Genomic DNA, 16145 nt, shown 5'->3' with positions numbered 1-16145 from the left:
TGCCCACAGCAACAAAGACCCAACACAGCCAAAAATAAATAAATTAAATAAATTAATTTAAAAAAAAGAAAAGAAAAGAAAAGTGAAGTAAGTTGCCCAGCCTGGTAAGTGGAGAAGCTGGAATGTGAGCTGAGACCTCCTGAATCCAGAACCAGTGGTCCCAAGTGCTGCTGAGCCCTTCTTCTAGTTTGGGATAGGTGGAGGGTGAGGTTGGAAGGGGTGAATCAGCCAGACTTGTAAGGGTGGACTTGATCCTGTAGGCTAAGGGGAAACGACAGAAAGCTTCTGAGCAGGGCAGTATTGTTTTGAAAGTGGGCATCAGAGGCAGGTTAATCTGGGTTTTGGTATGTACGTGGGACTTAGCACCTAATTAATAATCTGATAGTAGAAATGAATCATAAACAGGCAAGTGTGAGTACTTGCCCTTTGCAGTCCAGATAGAACAGCCCAGACTCCAAAGAGTAATTTTTGAGGTGGCCAAGTCAGTCCAACATGGAGTTCAAATGGAAGTGGAGCTCTCCCTCTTTTTTGCTCCTCTGTCTGGATAAGTTTGATGATACACATTCTGGTGCTTGTGACGTCACTGATCATCACCACGGAAACATCTGTGCTATGACAAACAGTGGAGTGCAGCATCACCGAATGTGTCAGCGAAGAGAGGAAACTGGCTCAAAACGATAAGGTTCTCAATAATAAAAGTTCACTCAAATACGTTAGCAGTAGCAGCCTAGGTTGTGGAGAGAAATGTAAGCAGTGCTATTCTGAAAAGCACAAAGCAAGAGTTGTGCATTACTAAAGGTTGGACAAGGTTGATTTTGAGATGCTGCTCACATTCAAAGCGTAGTTTCCTTAAAAAGTCACTATCTATGCTGTCTTGCATAATGACAGTAGAAATCCTTCAGGAGCACGGAGCTCGTCTCCCAGACTGCTTATAGAAAATCTGCACAGCGGAGGAGGGCTAGCTGGGGACTTCTGTGTTGTTCTGGGAGAGGGATTGAACAATCAGAGACAGAATTGACAGTGGTGTGGTTTGTGTCTGTTGTTTGATGAGTCGGTGGCAGTATTAGTCATGCAGTTTCAGAAATTAATAACTAAAAGATGATTGGCCCTCCAAGGATTTATAGAAGTTGCACACTGATGGATCAGATCATGGACTGAATCCAGCTCTAAGTCATATTTAGGTTTGGTTTGCATGTTGCTTTAAGAAACTATGTATTTGTTGCTTTACAATTAAAAATGAAGATGTTTTATATGAAAATCTGGATGTGCACATTCTCTTAATATTCAGAAGAGCTGGTAGGGCTGGTAGTACCACATTCTCAAATGGAAACAATTAGGTTAAACTGAGAAGTTGTGTCCCTCTTGGGTAGGGGATACACTCTACAGTTGGCCACACTCCCCACCTCTCCCACTGTGTTGCCTCTAGCCCATTTTATTTATTTACCTTCCTGCCTGGCCCTGTGAGCACTTGATTTTGTGATCACTGTTGGAGGGATTAGAGGTTAATTGTTCCTAGCACAGTTTCTGGCGTGTGGAGGGCACCCCGTAAATGGTAGCTCTGTTTATTCTCTGTCAGTGACAGGCTCAGTTATTTACACTTGAACCATAGATCAGCACTGTTCCATAGAACTTCCTGTGATGATGGAAATGTTCCATAACTGTACTGTCCTCTGTGATAGTCACTAGTCACATGTAGCTCTTGACCAATGTGGCTAGTGTGACCCAGAAAATAATTTCTATTTTTATTGAATTTTTGTTAATTAAAAATTAAATTTCAATAGCCACATATGGCCAGTAACTACCATATTGGGCAAAGCAGATTTAAGTAATGGGATTGAACATCCAATGCAGTGTCCTTGTTTAGGATAAAATGTGGAGAATAGGTGCTAGGACTGTGTTTGGTCAGCATGTCTATTTTACAAGAGATTACTTATAGCGGGCTTCATCAGTTAGGATCACCTATTTGGTACCACCCCTTATCACCTGACTAGAATTCTTGTCCATTTAAGGAGCCAGATACATATGTTCTACGAGAGTTATACCAATAAACCTAAGTCGTCCTAAGCTTGAATGGGAAGTCTCACTGCTCTCTGCCCCCTGACCTTTCATCGGTTAAGGGTATTGCGTATTTATAATAACTAGACCTATGTGTATAAAAGCCTACATTTTTGATTGGCTGCTTGCTGCTGCCATTCGTGGTGGCATAGAGGCAGGAATTAGGGTCACCAAGGGGGCTATGGAAAGCCGATGGAGCCCTGCTAGACTGCTAGGGGGATCCTCTCTTCTTAGGGCTGGGGCTGCACAGGCTGCTGGCTCTTGTGTTTCCATCACAAGCATGAATCCAACACACCTAATGACCACATTGCCCTAAACCAGCCACAATGTAGGATTCTGAATGATCCCTCTTTCATGCAGCTTCTTTATTCCTTTGCACCTTGGTTTGCTTCACTGAGCCCAGCAGTCAGAACCCTCCCCTTTCCTTTGTCACAGGGTTGGAAATCCCAGAACCATCTACCAGGCTCTGGCCCATTGACAACTTGCCCCAAGCCAGCTTTTCCAACTGAGAAATGAGTAACTTCACTGCTTCCAGGGATAGATGCACAGGAGGGCAAAACAAACATCAGCCTGTTTCATTGAAGATGGAGCTCTGAATTACAAACCCCCTCCCCTGAGAAAGCCTCCTTAAAAACATAGAAAACCTAATGAACATGATAGAAACAGCTGTTGTAGCTAATTTTATCAAACGGTGACTAATACTAATCCTCTTGAAATGGAGAAAAAGAACAAAGCATACATGAATATATTCTGCTTGGATCATTCATCCAGTCAGAATTATATGTCATCTCTTCTTAAAGTCGGATCTGCAGAGAGGATACAGGTCTTGCTTTTCTATCTTTATGTGCAAACATCAATGTAAACCCCTATTAGGACAGTGAATGGAATGAGTCCTAGAATTCAATAGGAGGAGGAAGACAAAGCCCTCTAACAAAAAAAGTAGATTCTCCGTACGTTTAAATTCCTTCTTAGGAAAATTCTTCGCAAAAATATTTACTAGAAAAAGACCAAGTTGATGTCAACCGACACTAAGTAGCGAAATGTTAAACTATCTGCACACATCTCTGTTTTGAATGCTGAATTTAGTCTGACTCCCAGACACAAGGAGGCTAAAAATTCATATTCAGATAAGGAAAGGCAAACCTTGGAGAACAGATGGAGCAGAGTTCAGCATAAAGGTTTAATCCTATCAGGCCGATTCCTGTATGACCATCTGGATAATCCGGCACACACATTCAAGGCCTGTTAAAAATACGGCTCCAGCCAAGATTAGCGTCACAGATTTTCCACTAGACTTGCTCATATTTGACTTTATGATTTTCCAGACCCAGGAAGATTGCTTGCAAATAAACACTTGAGGATTCCATGAAGAAGCAGTGACATGTTTTTTTTTTTTTTTAACCTGAAAATTGTTTCCTTTCTTCACAATATTGGGTGTCCTTTTTTGGAAAGTGACTTTCATTTCCATTTCTTCCCTGACTTTCATATCTAGAACTTTTCTTATAACAGGATAATCAGGAGAATTGGGCTAAAAATAATTTTGTGCATGAAAGTTCTCATCAGGAAGAAAAGAGTTATTTACCTACTGTATAATCGGAGGCAAGTGAATTTACTATTGTTGCAACAAATATCACAATTGGACCCATGAATAATTCATTTTGAGGATTCTTCCACCCTCCATGATAATTTTTCTCTGTTGCTTTGCAAAGGGGTGGCTGACAGTCATAGGACAAGAAAAAAGAAAAACTGATGGCATTATTTGCTGTGAGCTGCTCTAGGATTAATATTTTGTACATTTTAATTTTGGATTTGACAGATCAAACTTGAGGTGGAAAGCAGTACATTCTCACCTCTTTGAGTTATAAAATTCTGAGCTCCCGAAATGTTTTTGTTTATTTATTTGTTTGTTTATTTGTTTATTTTTGGCTGCATTGGGTGTTCGTTGCTGTGCGCAGGCTTTCTCTAGTTGCGGCGAGCAGGGGCTACTCTTCGTTGCGGTGCGCGGGCTTCTCATTGCAGTGGCTTCTCTTTGTTGCAGAGCATGGACTCTAGGCGTGCAGCCTTCAGTAGTTGTGGCACGCGGGCTCAGTAGTTGTGGCTCGCGCGCTCTAGAGCGCAGGCTCAGTAGTTGTGGCACACGGGCTTAGTTGCTCCACGGCATGTGGGATCTTCCCGGACCAGGGCTCGAACTGTGTCCCCTGCATAGGCAGGTAGATTCTTAACCACTGCGCCAACAGGGAAGCCCTCCTGAAGTGTTTTTAACAAACAATTTTTGCATATTATGAAACAATGCTGTGTTGCGTGTCATTAAATCAAAAAGCCATAAACAAGTCTTTCAGGTGCAATTTAGAAGTTACAGGTACATCAAAATGTCAAGATTTTTCACTGTTAAATTTTTAAATCACCCTGTGTAGTGAACCTGCACAAAGTTCTGGATCACAAATAGACAAACTCAGAAATCCCAAAGTGCTTGTCCTGGAATATTCGGATTACGATTGTTGCCCCAGGATTTCTGTACCAGGATTTCTGTCCTTCCCTTGTTCAGATCTATGTCCACTCATTGTTCAGGAATTTTTCTAATTCAGAACAGAATAAGAAATCTGCAAAATAAATGGCAAGTAGATATGATTTGGACTTGCTCTGTATTTAGCAAATGGCATAGTTTGGAACTTAGGTATTCTGCTAAGTTCAGATACACCTAGACAGCCCCACTGGGTTAACTCTGCCTTGATGTAGATGGATATTAGATCCATGTTTCCATCTAGCGACTATGAATTTTTCCTTCACTTGTTTTCTGAGAGAGCCATTAATGTCAAAGCAAAGGGCTTTCTTGCCAAATGAAGTCACTTTGGAATAAAGGATGAAAAACACTTGAAATTCTTGAACTCCTCATTTAATATTTAATAGATTTAATTGCATCTGGTGTTGAGAAATATCTATATCATGGGTTACAGTTCTCTTCAGAGTGACAAACACACCATCACACACAAACACCCACATACACACAGGGGGTTGGGAGAGAGAAGGAGGGAGGCTCTTTTGCATATATAATATGTGATTCTTTGCCAAGTAATATCTAGATATGCTGGTGGATGGGGCAATAAATGCAGGCCAATAACAAAACCAACCCAAATAAAAACCCTAATAAACAATAAAATGCTTAACTGCATAAAGCAATTACTAAAGAAAATAAAGGAAGGCAGAAATAAATCTGGTTAGTAAAGTTAAAGTAAGAGCGTAAGTGTTACAAAGACTGCTCCATCTTGAGTGAGGAAACTGTCAAATTTGTTTATCTGTTTATTAGTTGGCTAGGAGTCTGTGGTGAGGTTAGCATTCTGAAAGTGAAGTTTGCACCCTCTGGTGCTAGGGTTCAGGTCAGGCATTATAACTGCTACTGGTTTCTAAGGCTTCCAGTTGGAGGGTGGGTGAACCCAGAATAGATTCACTTCCTGTACATGGTGAAAATATACAGAGCCAGGTTTCCCAGGAGGGTCAAACCCTCTGTTTGCCCTCCTCCCTGGCCAGCAGCTACTGGATGTCAGGATCAAAGAATGCAGGTGTTGCTCCTGATGAGCTGTGAGCAGTCAGGAAAATCATCATTTCACTTTAGGAAAGATAATAGTTTTAGCAAAAATAATAGTTCCAATTAAACAGGAAGGGCAGATAACTGTGCACTGAGTCCAAGTGGGGGTACTTTGTGTCCCCATCCATCTCTGAAACAGGCTTGCTCCCAAGCACAACCTTACCAAAATCAAGTAGATACAAGGGAGAAAGGCCTGAGAGTTTATGAGGTCACAGGTGTCCCATAGAAATGAGCTGAGCTCGTGGGTTTCGCAGCATTTTCTGCCAAGTCTCAAGAGTTTGGGGCAAAAACATTAAAGTTAATTCCTCATTTCTGAAAAGATTGCCATTAATATTCATTCCAGGCTAATGAGAGCCTTAAAAAAAATTCTACTTTGTAATTACTGATGCCAAATTCACCTCCTCAGTAAGCTTAGCTATGTTAGCAAGTCACTGGGTTGGAAATTTCCTAGGGAAGTTTTACAATCTGCCTCATAATCTGCGATGGTGAGACTATGGTGTATTCTAGTAAATAAACTCTGGTTAGTGGGGAACTGATGATGACAGTAATTGTTATTATAGCAACTAGCGTCCTATGTGCATGGAACATAGTAAAACAGCAATACCCAAGCAGGCACTGTCTGCATTTTGCCAGGAGTCTGTGAGGTGGGTACCACCACTGCTTAGAGCGGGTGACTCAGAGAGAGGGTAAGTGACTGCTTCAAGGTCGCACTGGGTGGTAGATGTGGAACTTGAAAAGCTGGAGCTCTGGCCCATTTTCAGATGCTATAATACCCTGAACGTTAGAATCAACTTAACATAGTCGCATCTTTCTGTCTTTACTCAGAAGCCATTAAGGGCTGGTGCTGGCATTTTCACCTCCATTGTAAGCATCAGTATCTGCTCTGTAGAAATGTTCATCAGTAGTAGAGAGTTCTGGTTAACAGAATGCTGGAAAAGGAGGGTTTCCTTTTTTTTTTTTTCCATATACCATACACAAAGAAAATGGAAAATAACATTACCTCCACTTCAGTGGAACTTTATTTTGAGATTTGGAGTGGGATTAAAGCATTTCTAAATTTGTACCTTTTACCAACTGATTGAGCATTGTTTCCCCATGGCATTTAAACACAGGGATGGAGAAAAGAGCCAAACGACACATCTCTAGTGAGGCTTCTGTAATGGGACATCGACTGTCACAAAAGCCTCATTTTGGGGATAAGAGATGGTAAATGCTGCACCCGGGTCATCTATACAGCTACCCCAAACAAGTGAGGTATTGATCACAGTACAAAGAGATTTCAGAGGCAAAAGTAAGAGCAGCCCCAGGACCCTGTTGATAGCTGCGCACACCACTAATTCACCTCAATGGGCAGGCACCTCTGAGCTCAATTAACCCTTATTCCCAAGGCCCCCCATAAACCCCGAGGTAAACATGGTTCTCCCGGCCCTGGCTTTCTATCAATGAAATAGATCATTGCTATTGGAGGCTGAGGGGCGATTCCAGTTTATAAATTCACCTCGCTAATAAAAAGCCTGATACTTCCAGTGTGGGTGAGCAGGCATTCGAATCTTGTAATACTAATTCTATAAATCAGAAAATTTCAAACTGCTGAGGCCATCCGTGATTTCTTCTGCCTTCTGTGGCTTTTGGAAGGAAATATAAACCCTCTGGAAGTAGAGCAGGTGATAGCAAATGGCCCCTGGTGCAATTGTCTGCACACAGAACATTAGTTGTTAAATATGTACTGGAGCCTGAACGATTTCTTTCTTTCGTGTTTTTTTTTTTTTTTTTTCCCCTCGTTCTACCCTCTCTTTTCCTTCTCACCGCAACCATTGTTCAGAAGCAAATTGGAAATCTGGTAATTAGGCCCTGACTCACGGTGTAGTATTAGAGTTCCGAGCCAAAGTTCAACACCCTGAAATGAAATTTAAACCAATTAATCTGTTAGATTTTTATCGCTTGTCCGTGTTTTCTCAGCAATTCCCCCAGCACGTGGCCTTTGATCAACTCTCATACAAACGCTAAAATGTGTGCCTGCTGCTAGCAAGATGGGAATGACATTAACATGGTACTCATAAAACAATCAGAGCAGAGAAGCCCTCAAACAGGCAGGGCATAGTAATATTTAATAAAAGCGCACACATAATCTTCAGAATTAGCATTTTGCGCCTTGCAGTACCTTTGGGAGAAGAGCTTTTATTTGTGGAGTGATCATTATTATAACAAAGAAGAGCTACCTAATAATTTCCACTTTAACTCTGCAATGTGCCACGAGCATTTCAGAGCCATTATGCTAAACTGTGGTGGTATAATCATGTTATTGTCATAGTTTGAAGGAAGGAAAAATCTCCTTTACTTGGGTGGCTGTTGTGAGTGGGAGGAGAGGTTTAAAAAAAAACAAAAGAGAAAAAAACACCCAAACTTTTATTTTTAATGAGATTTAGAACCAGGAATTGGCTTACTGTCCTTGTGGAGACCCAGAGTGTGAAAATTCATTGGCGAGGAAGAAAGACTCTTTCATTAATTAAATCAAGATTTGGCCGGTAAAAGTGGTTTTGTATTCAAATCCACTCCTCTCCCCCATTCCATAATATTTCCTTGGAGATAGAATTGTATTGATTATTATACTCCTGGGCTGGATTGAACTCTTTCATGAGTCTTTTCACCTTCAGATTTCACTGAACACATCCACCGTGACTATTATAAACTATCTTCCCTCTGCATCTCTCTGGATATCCTGAGTGAAAGAAAAACAAGTCGTTGCAGATGTTCTCCGAGCTTTCTCAGAGAAAACACACCCCAAGAGAAGACGGAAGGGGAGGCTCAGGATCTGTTACTTAGCACATCTGAGCTTAAAAAAAAAAAGTAGTATCAATTTGCTCTAAAACGTATAACCTTTATGTCGCACAGAATTAAATGCTCTGCTGTTATTTTTTTAATTAAAACGTATTACCTTAGTATGTGCTCACTGGAAAAATTCAAACCATATGGCTATCTATAGAGTAGAATTTAATAGTCTCCTTTCTCTAGTCACCTTCCTTTTTCATATGGACCCACTGGGGACAGTTCGTGTACATCCTTCCAGACTTTTGTCTGTCATACCTGTTCACACGTACCTACACATGCTCATACATATAGGCTAATAGATATCAGTTTTTAAGTTAACAGAATCACACTATTCATCAGGCTACAAACTGATTTTTGTTTTACTTACTGACATATTTTGACATCTTTCCATGTCAGTTTATAGAAAATTTTTTTCGTCCATTCTAATGATACTCCACACATCCTATGATCACTCCCTTACTGGGGGCACCTAGACTCTTATACTGTTTACTGTCGATACTACAGTGAACATTTGGGTACTTGTTATTTTAGGCACGTTTGCAAGTACTTCCTGTGCTGCTTTTAGTCTGGCAAGTTTGTTTGTGACTAGGGTCAAAATGTAAGATGGCAGCCGATGAGTTAAATTTAAGTCCATAAACATTTTGTTTAGCCTACACATTAAAAAAATATATTGAATTAGTTGCCAGCATTTAAAGATTGGGAAATTTCACATAAAAATCTGGGCTCCTGGCTTCTTTAGAAAGATCAGAAGACCAGGTCACACTGGGACTGCCTCTGTGCGGGGATACCGATGGCTGGAGATTCCCCAATTCGGTACCAGCAACCATCCATCTCATGCTTATTCTGAGACCCTGAGCTGCTGTATTCATTTGTGTTTCTTGCCTTGGCCTGTATGGATTTGTGAGTTCTTAACAACTGCTCTTGAGCCTGGTTCATTTAGCTAGTCACAGTGTCTTCTACCCTGCATTATTGACATTATAGCATTCTTCATTTGCAGGACTGTCTCATGCATGAAAACTTAGCATCTTTGACTTCCAGGTACTAAATGCCAGTAACATCCCTTCCTCACCCCTCTCTCTCAGTGGGTCAGCCCATGATTCCTTTACATATTTTCCAATCTTCCCAGTGGGGGAGTGCCACAGAGCTTCCTCTCAAGACTGCCATGACACAGATGTATAGGAGCACCTTTGGAACCCTTTGAGGTCTCAACTTAGAAAGGGCTGCCCGACCGACTTGTTCTGAGAATGGCACTTAGTTCCCTAAGCAGGGATAGTGGATTGTGTTGAGCATAGAGGTAGGATGGATCCAGGGGTGCCACTCTTTTCCTTTAGTACTTCCTCCAGCGCTTTTTGTTCCTCCCCCAAAACTAAGAAGATGGTATTGTATATTGTTTCCTCACCAGTTTTTCTCTTGAAACTTGATGCTCACTTACCTCTGACTAGTTGACGTGTACCTTTTCTTCTGGATGGTTGAAAACATCATCACTTTCCTTAGGAAATGTTTGAACACATACACACACATCTATACATATATGTACTTACATGCCTTCTATATCCTACAAATAACAAATGGAAAAAAGAGAGCTGGGGTCAAGTATAAAATTGGCAGTTCTTGACCATGTTATTATAGCTTCTTTACAATAGGAGAGTCTGTCAAAGATAAACCAACACGCCCTTGTGTCTGCTTTTGTGCAACGATGAGAAAGCCTGGAGGAGTCCATACTTAACTAAAGGAACATGCTTGTGTGATTAAAAAATAAAATTTAAAAAATTAAAAGAAATCCCAAAGCTAATACAGATAATAAACACCAAGATTATTTTGTGTTTATGAGGGCAATCACAGGGTCAGCGTTTAATGATACCGTTGGATTCCACACTTTGCCATCAGGCAGGAATCTTTCAAGACCAGTTCAGTTTAACCAATATTCTAGTCTTCTCAGAAGTATCCGGGGATATAGTAATACCTGTTCTACTCCACTCTAGCAACTAAGTACTTACACTGAGTTAGAAATTAAGAATTAAGATTTTGAGACATTAACTAGAATGTTTCCAAACTGCTTATATTTTAAGAATTTTATATAGTTGTTAAATGTAGTTTATTTCTCTTATAAATTGCTTGGAATCATGCATCATATTCTATCATTAGTTTAGGAGTACTCAATTATGCATTTAAACGTGGTTACTTTTAAAGGAAGATTTTACAAAAAAGTCCTATGCCTGTGGAACATTGATCACAACCTTTATATGTGTCAAAAATTGAACAAGAATTTTCAAGCCGTGAATCATTTACATTTCCTTGATTAATTATTTTGTTTTTAGGAGAAAGTGGGGGAGAGAAAAGGCATCTGAACTGGCCAGTTTTAGTTGTAAATGCATTGCTGTGAGTTCAGCCAACATGAAATGTTTAGTTTGGATATTTCCAAATTTCTCTGTGCAATTTTATAAGATAAATTTGACTCAAAATCAAACCCATTCTGCTTGTTTGTGTGGTGGCACATGAGCAATGGTTCCAGCGGGCTGGGCTTCATATTTTCTTTTCTTCTTGCAAAAGTTAAAGCATGACATTTTGCCAAATTTGACAAAGTCCAGTAATTTTTTTGCCAGTTTCTTCCTGTTAAAATTAACTGGTGCTCTCATTGGCTTCAATACTTGGAAAGTCAGTCTAGGGTACTTAATAAACATTTTATTAAAGAGGAGGGTCTCATTTTCTCTCCTTAGACAATATCTCCTTCGCTTTAGAATTTTGCTTTGTTCCTTTTCATAAAAGTGATCATGAAAACAGCAGCATGGCATTGTGGAGTTAACAGTCCTCAGTGGTACGAAAGTACTCTCTGAGAGATTTCATTTTTGCCTAGTAATTCTGTTGAAAGCACGCCATGCTCATCAGGTAAACCACCTCTAGTGTGTTTGGAATCACAGTATTTGCAAATTATTTCCCATCTCCAAGGGCCATTTATAATGGAAAGAAAGGAGATAGGAAGTTTTGAAAAAGCCAGTTCTTGGGTTTTATGCCTGGGAATGACAACAAAGCAAAGGTCATGGGACTTTCTGTGGTTCAGCCCTGACTCAGCTATTTGGTTACATAATTCACCCTGAGTGACCTGCATACTTTGCATCTATAAAATGGCATCCATGACATTTATTGAAAAAAACTTAGTGACTTTTATTCAGGAATATTGCTCTGTTAGTGGTACAGACAGAAGGCATGGAACAAGAACGATGTTCTGCTCCAGCCTCCTTTCTTTCTTCCCTTCCCATCAAACAGCAATGTTTATCTAAAAAATCTATGAGCTTTCTTTTCAGGAGATGTATTTAATTATGAAGCAATTCTATGAGGTTTCCAGTGTATTTTAAAACATCACCCATTTAAAAAAAATCCTTAGCATTTCATAAATTAAATTTTGCTTCTACGTTTTATTTCATAAGATTTCAGGTTTGAAAAAGATTTGGGTAACATATATGTATCTTAATAGAAACAATGAAAAGCATGCTTTTAAAAACTGAAATTGCACCCTGAGGTTTCAGGTCCTAATGTGACTAGGAAATGCTGAGATCTTGAGGGACTTTCTGTTCGTGAAAAGATAAAAGATTTTTTTTTTTCTTTTCCTCAAGTCTCCCATCATTAAAGTTTGGTTCTAACAGCCGACTCCTTCTCTTTTTCATGTGTGTTGAAAAGCAGCTACTCCCTGTATCAAAGCCATCAGCCCGAGTGAAGGATGGACGACGGGAGGTGCGACTGTGATCATCATAGGGGACAATTTCTTTGATGGGTTACAGGTCATATTCGGTACCATGCTGGTCTGGAGTGAGGTAGGTGTTGTCTGAACATTAATATCTAATAGCTTGGTCTAGTTGAGGAGACTGTCTACACTTGCATTTCTAAGAGAGTGTATAGAATTTAGAGATGGCAGTCTGGGTGGGCCAGCTCCAGTCTATGGAACTCTGGAAACTAGGAAAGATGGGTTGGGTTTACCAGGAGGCATCACTTTCTACTGGAATGACTTCCATCCACTGGCCCATCAGCACCAGGAGACCTTCTGTTTTGTCATTTGTCCTCATGGGCTAGCCACAGTGTGGAGGTCCTATTATGTATTGGGAATTGGAAAGGAGATGCAAAGTCACAAAATATATAGGCAAAGCCCTGTTCAAACTGTAACAAGGTAGTAATCTGTGAACATTTGTAGATGGAGTCTATTGTAGGACCATCTTCAAGGATCACCATTCACGTGACAGTAATAATCCAGGTGCAGGTGGTTCTTGACTTATTCAATGACTCTTCATCAGAGAGTGAGCAGTTTGCCAGGGGAACCTAGAAGAATCCAGAGCCCTAGGAGTTTATACCTCTCAGGCGTCTCAGTGTGGGACTTCAACCATATGAAAATGACTATGCTCTAGTTTTGCAGTACTTTTCAAGCACTGTGATCATTATTTTAACTGCAAGTTGACTTGTCTGGCAATAATCAACATTAGCTCAAATTACAGAACATAAGTATCACCATTCCTTAAGCCATGGCAAACTTGCCTTTGCTTTCTAAATTCTGAGCCTCGATTTCTTAGCCAGCATGCCCAGAGCCCCTTTTCTTTCATCTCCCCGAAGTTTAGAGTAAAAACAAGGTTAGAACTGCAAGAGAGCATTGAGCTCACTTATCTCACACACTTTACAAGTGCTCATAGAATGGCTAAACTTTATTGAGACTTACTGGATTCTGGGCACTGTGCTGAGTTCTTGACATAGATCATCTTAATCTTCCCTCTACACCACAAGGTAAATACTCTTAACGTGTACCTTTTCTTGATAAGGATACTGAGACTTAGACATATGTAATTACATCACCCCAAAGCAGCCACCCAGAGCCCATGGAGTGTGAGTGATAGGTATGTGGCCACACAAAGGAGTCAGTACCAGAACTGGAGCTAGAACTCAGAGTTTCTATTTCCATTTCTGGTTGTCCTCCCATGACACCACTGTTTAGCCCATCCAGATGTTTTGATTGTGTTTTCTCTTTGGAGGGGCCACAGAGATAAGCAGAAAGTTAAGACTGTGACAGTTGAGTACATTTATCTTTCCAAAGCAGAGGCTGCCCTTCCTTTTAAGCCTTCTATGTGCACACCTCACTGCCAGTAAGCCACTCCGGCAAGCCCCTTGCCAGCCCGTTCTGCCGTTGCCTTTGTCTTTCCCATGCATCCAACAAGCGGCATGCTCTTGGCCAGAGAATCCAAGCTCCCTTAAAGCTGAATCAGAGATGGACTTCTCAGTCCACCAAACTCATTGCTGTCCACGTTAGAACAGCCCAGGTCTGGAGGTGGACTGAACTCCCCTGGCTGACTACACCCCATTCTTTGTTGGAAACATTGGGTTGTAACATTAGAAGCATCACGTACATGGCATATGTTTCTTCCTTGCTGCTGGAGACAACAGTGCTCACAAGGATAACCATTCCCAGGTCCCCTGGGCTGTGTCTTCATCCCTTCCTACCCCTCATTCTTTTGCTTGTCCTGGACCTTGAGAAGAGGGGAAGAATAAATAGAATATGAACTTTTTATCCAGGTCATAGCAGTCACAGTGAGGCCTGAGAAATGGGGCTCAGAATCAGCCATATTCTTGACCCCTGAGAATAAGTGGGGTTAGTGTGATGCTCCCTTTACAACCTCATGCCTGTCTTAGGCCAGGTGCACCACGTTGGATGTGGAATAAAGGACTTCAGCATATCAGGAAATTGTTCATTTTTCCCTCCACCTTGTCAAGGTCCCCCAGTTTCCTCTCAGTTCCCTCACTTTCTTGCCCTTTTTGGTGAACACGTAAGGGAGGTTAAATTCTACCTTAGATTTATCTAAATTGCTTTAAAGGATCTGTTTCCATATAAAAATCAATGCAAGTCATGAAAAGGAAAATCCACTGAGGTGATACCTTTGTCCTCGCCCCTCATGTGTCCCTCCACTACCCCTGCCTTGAGTGTACCAGAAGTCCCTCGTGATGGATCTGGGGGGTCCAGCTGGGAGGTGGGGGTTGGAGGGCGCATGCTCCTTCTTTGCCCACCTCCTCCTCACAAACTGCTCTCCTTTGTGGATATATCATAAATCAGCTATGACTCTTTCCTGGTGAAAGCCCACTATGTAGTTTCCCAAAATGTTTTAGCTAATATTCTTTTAAAATAAATAAATCCCCTGCAGCATTAGCAGTTGGGTGTCTGGATGGAGGACTTTAATTTGGCCTGTTATCATCATGATGGTCCTGACATTTGGAAAAATAAGTCTTGCAGAGGTGAACTTTTTGTAAATATTCTAAACTATTTATAAATTTAGATTTTCATCCAGGCTATTTGACAGATATGATGTTCTCTCTTTTTTAGTGCAGGGGGAGAATCTGGTACTGCTCCAAACCCCCAAATCCATTGTATACTGACGAGAAATTGAGAAGTAGCTCACATTTACTAAGGGTTTTCATGCATAGGCACTTTACGGGTATTATTTTATTTGCTTCTCATTATAGCCCCATGTTACATACATATAAGTAAACCAAGTGTCAGAGAGGGTCAGAGACCCACCATCACACTGACAGATAGGGCTAGAGGTGGGATTGAACCACAATGTATGTTTTTACAAAGGAAATACAAGCCCACGTTAATGAGAGAGCAAATAGGTAGAATATTGAGAGTAAGGAAGGACAGGAAGAAGAGAGGAAAAAAAGACAGGCACAGTAATCCACGTGGTACAGTAGTAGGGGTAGTAATAGCAACAGTAGTAGTAACTATGACTGTTGTTTTTAGTCAAAATTAAATTGTGTCTTTTATTTTGGTAGGGCCCAAAGAAATTGGGGGCCATTTCTCCAGGCTTCCACTGGATAGAATCAGAACTTGGTAACTGTGACTATTAAGAGAAGATATCTATGAAAGTAGAGTATGACTAATATTAGCTAACATTCATTGAGCACTTAGTTCCTGCCAGGCTCTCACGTGAACCTGGTGACAGCTCGCATGTGTAGCATGTATAGCGTGCTGTTCTCATTTCACTAACCGGGAAACTGCGCTTGGGGAAGTTAAATAAGCTGTTCAGTTATCAACTGGTGGAGATGCGATGTGAACCCAGACAGTCCAAATCCAGGGCTCACCTTTTTAACCGTCCACGATTTAGCCTATGCCAAAATTTTTACCCTAGGGTTTTACCGTATCAGACCAGGATGGAATTGCCATTGATGCCTTATACTTGATGGTATCTTAACAGTTACTATCACCTCCCAAAGTAAGCTAGACTTGTCATGTAGAGAACAGAAGAGCGGTCCCTTCATTTTCTAGTTGTGTAAGTTTGTGGGTGGAGCCGTTGGCTTACAGGAAGAATTTACCCTTATGAAGGGTATATGCTTTGTGTTAGAGGCAGAAGACAACCTCTTCTTTTTCTATATGAATGACTAAGTTACTTGTATATTTAAGACAGTTAACCTGTCTGGGCCTCTTCTCTAGAGTAGGACCCCAGTCTATCCAAATTCTTTGTCCCTGGCCACATTTTCTCTTGAGGTTATGCCACCTCTGAGATCTAGTACTTTTCATTTTAAGTAGACTTTCATCTCTTCTCCATTTCTTCACTCTGTAGCTCAAAGCACGCAGGAAGCGGGCTGGTGGGCCAGGACAAGTCGATAACATTTTAGATTAGCAGCTGATGCTATTATTTGGAGTCTCTTTTTA

General features: G+C 40.9%; 1 protein-coding gene across 4 annotated transcripts in view; it reads left to right on the top strand.

Annotated features, from left to right (window-relative positions):
* EBF1 (EBF transcription factor 1) overlaps positions 1–16145 on the top strand; it is a 394775-nt gene that overhangs the window by 285218 nt on the left and 93412 nt on the right. For 2 of the 4 annotated variants that reach the window (XM_033853521.2, XM_033853518.2), the window contains exon 9: positions 12146–12276. In XM_033853521.2, coding sequence (XP_033709412.1) covers positions 12146–12276 — 131 coding nt within the window. Of the gene's footprint in view, positions 1–12142; positions 12277–16145 lie in introns of all 4 variants that reach the window. The other 2 variants (XM_033853519.2, XM_033853517.2) reach the window with 1 other exon arrangement.

The sequence above is a fragment of the Tursiops truncatus genome, chromosome 3 (genome assembly GCF_011762595.2).
Source record: "Tursiops truncatus isolate mTurTru1 chromosome 3, mTurTru1.mat.Y, whole genome shotgun sequence".
Lineage (NCBI taxonomy): Eukaryota > Metazoa > Chordata > Mammalia > Artiodactyla > Delphinidae > Tursiops > Tursiops truncatus.
This window is presented reverse-complemented; position numbering and strand designations above follow the sequence as displayed.